The sequence below is a fragment of the Catharus ustulatus genome, chromosome 2, assembly GCF_009819885.2.
Source record: "Catharus ustulatus isolate bCatUst1 chromosome 2, bCatUst1.pri.v2, whole genome shotgun sequence".
Classification (NCBI taxonomy): Eukaryota; Metazoa; Chordata; class Aves; order Passeriformes; family Turdidae; genus Catharus; species Catharus ustulatus.
In genome coordinates, this window is record NC_046222.1 from 30,163,705 (window position 1) to 30,176,280 (window position 12,576).

General features: G+C 44.4%; 1 protein-coding gene across 1 annotated transcript in view; it reads right to left on the reverse strand.

Moving 5' to 3' along the window:
• CLCN1 (chloride voltage-gated channel 1) overlaps positions 1-11,528 on the reverse strand; it is a 42,127-nt gene extending 30,599 nt beyond the window's left edge. Inside the window, exons 1-6 of the mRNA XM_042780213.1 lie at positions 11,340-11,528; positions 4,936-5,089; positions 4,283-4,414; positions 2,648-2,776; positions 2,411-2,544; positions 1,567-1,644 (exon numbers count right to left, since the gene is read on the reverse strand). Coding sequence (XP_042636147.1) covers positions 1,567-1,644; positions 2,411-2,544; positions 2,648-2,776; positions 4,283-4,414; positions 4,936-5,089; positions 11,340-11,528 — 816 coding nt within the window. The remainder of the gene's footprint in view (positions 1-1,566; positions 1,645-2,410; positions 2,545-2,647; positions 2,777-4,282; positions 4,415-4,935; positions 5,090-11,339) is intronic.
• Between the last annotated feature and the right edge of the window lie 1,048 nt (positions 11,529-12,576).

A 12,576-nucleotide genomic window follows, 5' to 3' on the forward strand; every position in this document is an offset into this window, starting at 1 on the left:
GCACAATAACTGTGCAAAGAGGCTCAGGGTAGCACATGGGGAGAGGGGTAAGTGAAATGAAAGACAAACTATTTATGAATATATTTCCACTGCTTTAGGAAAAAAGTATCATGTGCCTCTATTTAAATATATTCAGTGAATCAGAAGACTAGTACAAATGCATGGGGGAGACATAAATTTCCAAATTTCTCCTCCAAGCAGGATCATGGAAAGTTGTGATGGGACCACTGGAGTTGTCTCTCTGCTCAGAGAGCTGTTAGTTCTGTTAATTCCAAGGCTAGATCAGGTTTTGTCCAGGTGAGTCCTGTACATTTCCAAGAGTGGAAATTCTCTGGACACCCTGAACACCTATGCCAGTGCTAGACTACCCTTGGGAGCAGAAACACAATTTCCTTTCACAGAGTCAACATTTCCCTCCTTGAAAGTTGTGCCCGTTGCCTCTCACAAGGTTTTTTTTTACTTCTGTTGTCTACTTGATCTTTATCAAATTTCTGGACAGCCCTTGGTACTCTCCAGTTCATGGCTAGCAGGGACTGAACAAGCTGCATCATTAGAAATCAGCACTTAAATAGGTGTCACTTTTCCTGTAACCTTCCCTTCCTTTCACTGTCACCAGTTACACGTGAAAACAAGGAACTCGTTTTGCCAAAGTGGAGAGGGATCAGTGGAGAACCCTTCATGAGAGCTGGAAGTCTCACAGCAAGAGGAACTGTACATTAAATGTCACATATAGGAAGACACTTGCCTCCGAGAGGAGCCTTGAAGCAACATCTGACTCCAACTGCGCAAGCCGGCACCTTCTGGAACAGGGAGTGCAGCCAGAGACGGGCATGCTGGGGTTAGAGGGAGCAAAGCCACGGCGTTAGGACCCAGAACAATGAAAATAAGCAGCAGCCAGCAGCACAGTCAGCCACGGCTATTACCAATAGCAGGCTCTACACACTTTAGTGCAGTCTTTAGTACTGTCAGCTGGCCTCCAGCAGTGACATTTGGTCCTTGTGCACAGACAGGATCTATTCAAGTAAAACAGCACCTCCAGTTGTATTACACAGTCACTTTCTGCTAAGAGCCTGCACATAGAGGAGTTTATACATTTATCTATATGTGCAGTTAATAGATTTTTTAATACAACCAGTCAATACAGTGATCAGCCTGCAGAGGCTGTTCTGTGATAGCAAAAGCATAGAGATGGTGTCAGTGTCTATAATTAGCAATGCTGTATAAATTTGGCTTAAAGACAAATTGATCTTTGTCTGCAGCTACTTTTTTATACAGTCAACGATCACAGTGCAAAGGCATCACTCACAAGATTGAAAACTTGTCAAACACATACTCCTAACCAGTCCCTGTGTAACTTCTGGGTAACATTGGTGGTCCTGCACAGTTATTTGGACTGTATGTCTGGCCTTGCACTACTTTGGTTCAGCTTGTATTTTACTGCTCTACCTCAGTACAGTAAACAGTGATCTATGAGTTTCCTCCGTGCTCCATGGCCTATCCATACTATCCTGGGTGTTTCAGGAGCTCAACCTGTGAAAGAACTGTGTGCAGAGATATGTGTCTTACCTCATACACCCCACAGAAGATCGACATGAACTTGCTGAGTACCACAGCACAGATACTGGCAATATGCACAAAAGGACCCTGCAAGAGAAGAGAAGAGAAGGAGGAAATCAGAGCGGGTTGCTCTCTGGTTACTGACAACCATTTAGCTACTGCAGGCATCATAACTTCCCTTCAGCAATCTCAGCCAGTAATAGAACCATTAAGGTTGGAAAAGATCTCTGAGATAATTGAATCAAACCTTTAATGCACTATCACTGTGTTCACCACTAAACCATGTTCCCAGGTGCCACAACCACACACCTTTTGAACTCTTCCAGGGATATTGATTCCACCATTTGCCTGTTTTAATGTTAACCACCATCTCATAGAAGAAATTTTTCCTAATATCCAGTCTAAACCTTGCCCAGTGTGACTTGAAGCCATTTCCCCTTTTCGCTGGTTATCTGGGAGAATTGACTGAGTACCTCCTGGCTACAACCTCCTGTCAGGTTGAGAGTGAAAAGGTCTCCCCTGAGCCTCCTTTTCTCCAGACTAAGCAACCCCATTTCCCTCAGTCACTCCTTATAAGATTTATGCTCTAGACCCTCCAGTCTTCCTCAGTTCTCCCATCTCCGTTTAATTTTTTCCCCTCTCAAAGACTACATGACTTGAGTTCTTTGATGTTTCCTATATCATGTCTTTGAAAGTGGAAGGAAAATGGCCAGTGAAAGATAGGTATTGCTGGAAAGAGCAGAGCTTTGAGAAGAGAAATGGTGGTGAAAGTAAGAAAATATTTCTAGATTTTTCTTTCACAAACAACTCCCACCTTCCAGTCACTACTGCTCATAGAATCAGCAATATTTACCTCTTTCCCCACAGGCATGCCACTTCCAAGTCCAGCTGTGAGGGCCACAACTTTGGCCGCAAAAGCTTTGAGAGTGAGATACTCCTTGAGGACCACTCCCCTCATAATGGTCTTGAGCTCTGGGATCCCAGACCCTGAAAACAACAGCAGAGCCGGGGATGAACAAAACCCGCAGGCAAACGGAACAGGGAAAATGAGACAGACAGGAAGAGATCCTGCCATGCCTTCTGCCCTCACCAACAGCCTGCGGAGAGACGAAGTGACAGAAGCTGGCTGCAAATAGAATGAGGCCGAGTGGGAATGCAACCCACACCACGTACTGCAGAGGGATGTTCGGGTGCAGAGCTCTGTATGTCCACTTGTAGGCTGTGGACACACAAACAGAAACTTGTCAGTCACCACGGCTGCTCCGAACAGGCTGGCAGACATCAGAGAATCACACACTTGCTAAATGTGCCCATACTAAATCTTCTTCAGAAATGGCCCCCTCATGCTCCTTTTCTGAGACAAGCCTAATGACATTTTGAGTACGCGTACCCCAATAAAGCAGGCATTCTGCAGGAATGGATAGAAGACACTATTAATACCTGTGCACAAGTGTGGCATAAAAAGAGGTGTGTTACATGCAGCTGTGAGGACAAATCACTGTGCTGTGTCTTCATCTTGCAGTCTGAGAGTCTTGTGTGAGTTCTGCAGGGCAATAGAGTGGTCCACCGACCATTCCTTCGTAAAAAAACTAGTTTAAAAGCTCTGGTTGTGATTTCCCTTCTAGAGCAGCAGAATGGAAGCTGTTTAAAAAGCCAGCAGCTATTAAAACAGCGGTAGTACCATTGCTCAGCTAGGTACAACAGCATGAGCTACTGAGAATTCAAACTGAACTGCAGCTCTTCTGAACTGCATCTTCCCTGCCTAAGCTGGCTCCCCACACAGTCTCAGCAGAGGCTGAGACTTGGCAGGGAAAAGGAAAAAGAACCCCAAAGGACTCAGCTGCAGAAAGTATAAAGGACAGGAACCCTCAGAGTGGATTATACCAGTCACCTGGTAGATGGGGAAGCTCTGGAGGGAGGAAGACCAGGCTGAAGCAATGTTGGGAGCTTTGAGGAATTGCTGCAGCTAAGAGGAAAAGGTTGGTGTATATGTGTGCCAGTCAGGACTGGGACACTGAGGGAAAGGACAGAGGAACAGTGCAGTTAACAGGAAGTGGCAGTGGTGTGTGTGTGTGTGTGTGTGTGTGTGTGTGTGTGTGTGTGCACTGAAATGGGGGCTGAAAGATCTTGTAATTTTTGTAACTGGCTAAGGGAGACAGACCACAGGAAAAATGCAGGGAAAGGATATAAGGGAATAGGAGATCCTTGTGAAAAGGGCAAAAGGAGAGGGCACTATATGCCCAGATGGCAGAAAAATTCAGGGCACTGTGTTAGTAAAAATTGGAAAGAACAAAAATGAGATAAAAAGCACAAACACTGTCAGAAGGGCATCTAAGAGCCCCTCCCCCCATCACCCATGTTCTTCATATTCTTGGGGATAAAGGGAAGCAGCTATAAGAGGAAAGGCCACAGTAACCCTTCCCTGTGTTTCTGCATATTCAAGGAAACAGAAAGAAAAGGGATTAAAAATATTTGTTTGTCTTTGACTCATCATACACATATCCCTTGTTTCTGCCCACTTACTTCCAAATTTTCTCCTGTAATCCCTTTAAAGAACCTCTCCCTAGCTAACCTTTACTATGTTGCCAGAACTTCAAAATTCCCAAACAGCAAGGATTGAGGATGGGAGAATGATGTTAAAGGAGGAGCAACACTGGTCACTGGGCTTTGTAAAATATTTGTTGTCATTTACTGGCTGCTTTTGCAACACCTGAATGGCACCCACCCTGTATGGTCTTTGCACTGGCATAATCCACTCCCCAGCTCACCAACGCCATGACCAGACCCAACAGAACCAAGAAAATCCAGTCCTCTCCAAGCTTCTTGGTAACATATTTCTGGATGCGTTTAGCACAGTCTGTAGAGGGAAGAGTGAACCAGAAAAACTGAGTGAATATAGATGAAGTTGTGTCTGTCTCTCCTGTGCTGAGAACTGACTAAAACAAGGATTTATTTGGAGGAATCATGGGCTTTATGTTGAAGGACTGATACCCATCCCTCTCTCACACAGTTCTGTGACATCTTATGTAGTTTAAAAAACATTTTAAAAAGCGGGGTGGGGGTGTGCAAGACACAGAGGGTAGAATTTAACATCTTGTACACTAGCAGCAAAAGTCTGATGCGAGGAGGTCACCTTCCTCCCATCATAGAGCTCTGTTGTGGAAAAATTATTTACTTGGGATTGTTTTTTTGTTCCAAACATATCTTTTCTCTTTCTAGGATGAAAGCTCATATAGAAAAGGTTTTTCAACCCAGTGAGATTAGATTCCTTTTCCTTCCCTCTCTGCTTCTCCCCAGTCACAATTGCTTAAATCCCATCTCTCTTGCTGGCCTACCCAATATCTGGTATTAGGGTAATGAAACATGGATTGTCCCTACCTTGACATTTGGAATAGTGCTCTTCTTTGATCTGTACTTGACTGTCACGTTTCAGGGGTTTTCCATTGTTCCTTTGGGCCTGTTTCTTCAGCAGTTTTGCTGCTTCCTTGTCTGAAATGTTATCTGTTACCTGGTCTGTGTATCGGCCATAAAGCTAGAGGAGCAGAAAAATCGGAAAACAAGAGGTATCACAAAGAAAAAGCAAGGTGAATGCTCCTTTACAATTAGCATTAAGGATGACAAGGCAAATCTACCAACAATCCGAGGTACACACCCAAAGGTAGCAAGCAGGGAGACTGAGACACAGAAACTTCCAGACAGATGCAGCTCTTTTTTTGTTGTTGTTGTTTTTTCCTTTCTAGTTTCCTCTTTCCAATCTCTCCAAAACCTTTTCACCTCCTTTTTGGAGTACGAGATATGATAAAAGAATATTCATTATTTTCTAATGCCCTGGAAAAAAATGGCTGAGAGATTGAACACTAAGAGAGAGCATTTGAGCATTAAGAGACAGCTTCCTGGAGGTACAAAAGAAGGTCAAAGTAGTTCACATGAGGCCGCCATCCTCAGGGCTGTCTCATAGATTTCAGAAGCACTGTAAAACATCTCTGAAGGTTTTGAGAAGCATTACACTCTCAAACAGGCTGCAGGAATGTCCTGCATCTGTTCCTTCTGCTGCCAAGGAATGCTTAACAGGGCACATAGCCACTGACAGCACTCATGGAGGGAAAGAAGCAGCATCATCTCAAAAATATCACAGACTGCTGCACAGCTCCAACAATTATTTACCCAAGTCAGTATTTTAAGTCCTCCTGCATCTCTAATTCCTAATTTCTTAATCTTAGTATTTTTCTTCAGATACTGAACTTGAAAAGCAGTTGGTTATATGCAATTCACAATCAGCTACACGTGCTTACTAAGAACATTTATTACAGAGGTCTGCAGTAAACTGGGCAGTTGTGCTGTCTTGTCAACATCTTAAGGGAGTTTGAAGAACCCTGACTCTGCCCCAGGTTCGTTTACCAGATTCCCAGAAGAGCAGCTATGCCACCTCACTCTTTCAGAGTACAAGTGGGAAACGTGTGAATTTGAGAAGCAGAGAATAAGCCTCTTCTCCTCGCAGGAGAACCAGGTTTGGCTTTACTTCAGACCAGGTTATCACCTGATGCACCTTCCACCTGTAACAAGGTGACCCTTTGCTCCCTCCCCAGCACAACACCTGCTTCTCTTAGATTTTCTGAGAGGCGAGAGGAGAATGGGCCATGTTTTGATCAGCAAAATCAGACACTTAAGCTGGAGAATGACAGGACATATGACAGAGATAAAGCACTACCACACACTTAGGAGACATTTCTGTTTGACAGTTCCTGCCTCCCCCTTTCAAGGCAACAAAAGAGATGTTCCTGTTCTCTTGAGAAAAAATAGATACAGAGACTCACAGAAAGATTCACACCGGAAGGCACCTCTGGAGATTTCTAATCCAAGTCTCTGCCCACAGCCTGCAAACTCCAAAGCCAGTTAAACCAGATTAGGCTGCTCAGGACCTTATCCAGGCAACTCCTAAATATCTCCGGGAGTAGAGATTACCCAGCTTCTCTGAGCACCTGCTTCAGTGCTCTACCATTTACTATTTCAACATAACAAATATGACTGAAGGTCCTAAATATTTTATTTATTTGCACATATTCCTCAAGAGCCATGTGGCATAGCTCCCTTTGGAAATCCTAGTGGATTTTTTTTTTCTTCACAGAACCCTTATCTATGCTTTCTATCATCATCCTGTTCTAAAGATGGCTCACCTGCTGCCTCTTAAACAGATTGATCCTATCTGAGCAGCTGGACGTATTCTTCCATTCATCACCGTATTGGAAGCTACACAAATTCAATGCAATTATTAACCACATGATTACCAACACATTCTAAGTAAATTAACCAGTGTCATTCTTTGCAGGGAATAATGGCCATACTCTGACTCCCTTAAAACAGACAGGACAAAGAAACCTCAGGCTGAAGAATTTCATCTACAGGGTAACTGCCACGTACAGAATGCAGTCCTACCCAGCAAAGTGCTCATTTTTTCTCTTAGTGTGTCTTTCAGATAGAAATGCCAAATACTGGCAGATTTTAGACAAAAGCATCTTCCTATCACTTCAGCCAGTGTTTTACTGCTTTTAAATGGTCATGGGTTTATGTCAAATACAACTTAAGCTCGTGTCAAGTATGAGATTCAAATGAGAATCTTCCATCTGCCAGATAGAACAGCATGACAGTGTAACAGTATGAATGTTGAAAGTCCTCATATGGTATCCTAGTTCACTGCTTCTGCTTGGCTGTAAAATGGTGCACTCAGGATGTGGGAAAAAAAGGAGTTAGTCCACAGACATAAAAAAGAAGTTGCTATCCTGGCAAACCAGGTCATCTCAACACATTTAAACACATTTAAAGAATGCTTCACACATGTGCTTTGCTTTTCCAGGATTCTGGAAGTATCTAAAATGGTAGAAGATTGAGGGACAGAGAAAGAATCCAGAAATCAGAGTATGACCTTACAGCAAAATTGGGTTAGGCAAGAAATATCCACTCCACTAGAAGATGTAAAACTAAAAATATAACACAGTACGAGACTGTTCCGTCTTCTACTGCTCCCTTTCTAACATACGGAACACAGGGTTTCTGAGCACTAGAAAAAATGAAGACAATTTTATAAGTTCTCAATTACCACCTAAGGGCTGAACCAGAAAAAGTGCTACCATGCCTACTTGGCTAAATGCGGAGAGAGACCACCAAAATAGTGCAAAACCAGCTGAATGTATAAATATCACTCAGTATAGATGGGAGAAACATATACCCCCCAAAAAAATCCCCAAAAACCTCCAAAAAAAACCCAAACAAACAAACAAAACCACAAAAAACAAACCCCAACCAAACCCTCCAGGGAGAAAGTAAAGTTTATTTTCAGAGATGAAGCACTTATCTATGCAAGTGATCTTTTGTCTTTCCAAAAATTGGGGGAATTTCATTGTTTGAGTAACAGAGGAAAAGCTGTGCAGAATCTCAGGGGAAAAAAATCAAGACTTTTCTGGGAGCTATTTTCTGAGGAGTTAACATGTATGAAACCGCCCTTCTCCCACAATCCAAAGCCTAAGCTATTTCCCATGCCATTCTCACAATACAGTCCCCACGGAATACCCCAGTCCTGAAATCCCTTTCCCCAGTTCTACCAGTGCATCCTATTTATGATCTGCTGCTCCCAGTCATTGAGGCAGCCCTAGCCTGTACTTCCTTTCCCTCTTACTCCTGCCTTGTAGCCATCTTGCTATTCCTAAAATTATCTTCCTTAGGAGACTTTTTTTCCCTGATGCATCACCAAAGAGAAGCCATATCTGACCTCAAAGGTGAAACCTCCCCAAATACACCACATACATAAATTTAAATGTCAGTAAAACATCTCACTCAACTGCTTAGATGCAGAGCTGAAGAGGGACAGGTAAGGGACAGGGAACAGCAACAAAATAATGGTTGTTCCTGAAGAAAAGGTGGCAAAGGGGAAATCTAACAGCACTACCACTAGCTAAAGGGAGAGAGGGGCTGGAGGGAAACATCAGAGCAAGATATCTCAGAGGGCCACAGTGATAGACAAAAGGAAAAAAGCACAACTAGCAAGAAAGGAAAGCCCATACAAAGGAACACATGTTCCTATCCAGCCCCTACTTGACGGTCGTTCAGCACAGGAGCAGGTGCCCCGTGGGGCTGGGGAATTTTCAGTCCTGTAGATGTTCAGAACATGCCTGGAAAAGGCTCTGGACAATGTGACCTACCTTTGGAGACAGCCCTGCTGTGAGTAGCGGCTCCGGCTGGAGACCTCCAGAGGCCCTACCAATGACTCCTCAGTATGAGCCTGTTACTCTGTATTACTGCATTGCCTGACTTCTTACTGCACATCCCTCCCACTACACCTATCTGTGTATTGCTGAGTGAGCTCCCTGCCAGGAACACCCTTTCTATACTCACAAATAGCACAGCTCTCAAATACTTCACCAGCTGTAACTCCTTTCTCATGCAGAAATAAAACAATACAAAATCGTACAGTGTAGGATAATGTGTATTTTTATCAAGGTACATTACATCATCTGTTATATATCTACAATCTGTTATATTAATTGTCCAAAACATTATTATTATCCTACTACTATTATGTTATTATCTATTAACCACTATATATTTTTTGACTGTCAATTATCTGAAGATCCAAGGGCAAAGTCCAAGATTTCACTACTCTGGGGCCTGTGTAAACCAAACCAAATCACATGTACAACAGCAAGCAACAACTAGCACAAATAAGAGCACAACAGTATCAAAATCTCTTTCAAATGTTTTTTCACATGACAGCAGGGAAAGAAATGATTACTCTGTGTGGAAATGGATGAAAACATGTGCAACACATTGTTTTTTATGCTAACTACATGATAATTGTGTGCATATTTGTACAAAGTACATGTGCATATTTATAATGTATCTGCATGTGCATGAATTACCAGCAAAATATACACACCCACAGCAAGCCCGGCTTAGCCAGAATGTTTGCATGTGAAGTTCCATGATAAATGAACATGCACATGTGTACATGACTGGTTATATAAAATATTTCTAGGACATATTTTTCAGTGAACTATAAATACAAGTGTCTGGATTTTAGATTGCAAATTGCCTTCACAAAAGCATACTTGCTTGGGGATGTTTCTGCCTGAAGATATGCATGGGAATGGGTTTGCTGGCCTTCTTGTTTGTATGTGAGATCATCTATCTACATGCAATGACCATCACGCCTCTGGAGCTGAGCACACAGACACTCTGGTGTCAGGAAGCAAGAGCACAGAGCTGGTGGTGCTGCCTCACTGTGTTACCTGTGCCTACTGGAAAGTGTTTTTAGGTGTGTGGGACTGGCATCTCTGCTGGATATGTGTGAACTGGATGTTTCTGTGCAAGGATGTGCTTTACTGGAGAAAGGGCATACATCTCGCAGCTCCCCACACCCCAGCTCACTCCTGGTTCCTGGCACACACACAGAGGTGCGTTTCCGCCCCCCAGCTCAGTTCTCCAGCCTCATTTGCACCCCATGGAGCAGGTGTGACCCCAATGGAGCTCAGCCTCAAGTGGGCACACACACCTCTCCACCCCATCCCACCCCTGTGTTCGCCCTCTCAGTGTGACTGCTGCAGCCAAAGCACTGCCTTGTGCAGATGAAGTCTAAACTGCTCCAGTCCATCTGGGCTGCTGCTTCCAAACAAATCAGTGGGGTGGTTTTGGAAGACTTCAGTGTAGGAAACACGCAAACTCTGTTTTAGGCAGTTTCAGAACAGAAATCCCTGAATATGGCCATGGAACTGATTCTCTGATCTTTGGCAATGTGACACGTAACTATCCTCACTGGGATGCTTATCTACTGGAAGAGATTTTCTTGGTAGCAAATGTACCTCTTTTCCTATCACTAAATCTCGTGAGTCTTTAGGTGACAATTAATGCAATCTCCTTCATTCCCCAGCCATCCGCCATCCGTGTAAGAGGATGCGTATTCATTTAAGGAGAGACATCCACTTCATGAATTTCACATTCATGCACTCTCTTTCTCATAATTTGACTGGATCCTTCATTGCATCGAAGCTCTCTTAGACCAGCTTAATCAGAACAGAGTGGTAGGACTCTGCTGTAAACCTTCCCCTTTGCAGGTGCCTGTCCCAGAAGAGGTAAGGAAGATACAGAGCATAATGGAACAAAAAGCCATAACCAGAGTACATCTACATCCCAGATATTTTCCTAAACCAGTGCTTGTACAAACCAGAGCAAGAGTCAGGTCAAGCTTAAGGGTTAGAAAATGCCTCACTTGCAGCTCCACTAAGTTATCAAAAATACCAATATACATGTATGAGTCTATGATCATGAAGGGCTTTATGGTCAGAGAAAAATCACGAGAGAGCTTTACTTCATCTACACACCTGTGCAGATAGATACTCATCTATAAACATCACGGTTCTTTTGGTGGTACTCACTCTTGTGCTTTACTTAATATCACTATGCAGCTGAAAGCAGCTGCAGCTTCTCTTTGCTGTTACAAATGCATTAATGCTCTGGTTAATTTTCCCCGTCCCAGCTTGCCCATTCCAAGTCTCATTGTATCCATGGCAGGTGACAATCCCCTCTGACTTGAATTGCTGGTAGGATCCTTGGTGTGAGCACAGCCATGACTGTCAAAGCCTGGCCTGGAGTCAGCAAGCAGAGGGGCAAGCTGGTGGGACTGGGGATGGACAGGGATGTGTGCTCTGCCAGCGCCGTTCGGAGGGCCCCAGAGATCTCCCTGCGTGATCCCAGGGAGAGCTGTGCTGCACAAATGTCCCGTTGTCCAGCCCTACCTGTGGGTAGCTGAGGGAGTTCTCTGGGGAGCGCAGGCCATCCCCTGTGGCCCCAGCCTCGTGTCCTGCCTCCACAGGTATCCCCAAACGGGAGCATTTCTCAAAGCAGACATAGTCGTACTCTGGTGTGCCCCCCGACAAAGCTGGCTTCGGGCTGGGCTCCTGCGTCCTGCTCTCTGAGCTCTCCATTCCTCTGCTGCTCCTCACACTCGTCTGTCACTGAGTTGCTGCTCTGGGCCTTACCCAGAACCACCTTGAGCTCTGGCAGAGAGCACGACCTCCGCATTCTCTGCTGATCCTTCCTTTCTCTCTCTCCTCAGACCACTCCAGCTTGTCCTGTTCCTGCACTCTCTTTCTCTCTGCCCCTCCTCCTCCTGCTTGTGTCTCTCTCACTTTCTTCCCCTCCTGCCCAAAGGATTCAACTATATTTATAGCAACCTTCCTCTGCCACATGATTCCCCAGTGCCATGTCTGATCTCAGCAAAAGGCAGTAACTCTGCTGGGATTGAGTATCAGGTGTGAGCAGGAGGGGAACTCCTGAAGGAGAGGGAGGGGGCGGGGGGAGGAGGTGGTGTGGCAGAGCTACAAGCACAGAGACAGAAAGCAGACAGGAGGAAGCAGAAATTATTATCCAGGATATCTCTTCTTTCACAGCTCCCCATCCCACACACTCCCTGTTTGCAGTGAGAACAAAGGTCAGTGGGCTTCCTCATTTTCTCCCCAGATACCAGGTGTCCTAAAGACTAAGCAACAATCACAAGGCAACTATGGTGAGATGGAATGAGATCAGTGTTCACTCAGACTGGCAAGAGAATTTTTCTAAGTCCACAGCAGCAAACCCTAATGGAGAAGTCAGGCATGCCTGTAAACGGCTGAACATTAGAGTCTAATCTCAACCTCCCCAGGCGTTCTTATGGGGAATACTTTGCACTTCAAAGCACATCACCATACTGCTCTGTGGGTACTCAATTATAGGTGTATGCAGAAATTTAATTCTTCTTGATGCTCATTTTTCCACAAACTAGAACATTCAACAGCTTCTCTTTTCTACTCTGCCACTGGTTTCTCAGCCTGGGAGAGAAACAACGATCTCAGCCAACACCAGTTAGCTACCAGCCAGCAATAGGAATGAGAAGCATGGTACAACAACTCGGCCTAGAGACACCTCCCAGTACAGTCAGTGTCCTGCCTGTAACCATATATCTTCTGAGGGCTATTAATTAAGGAGGAGCAGAGT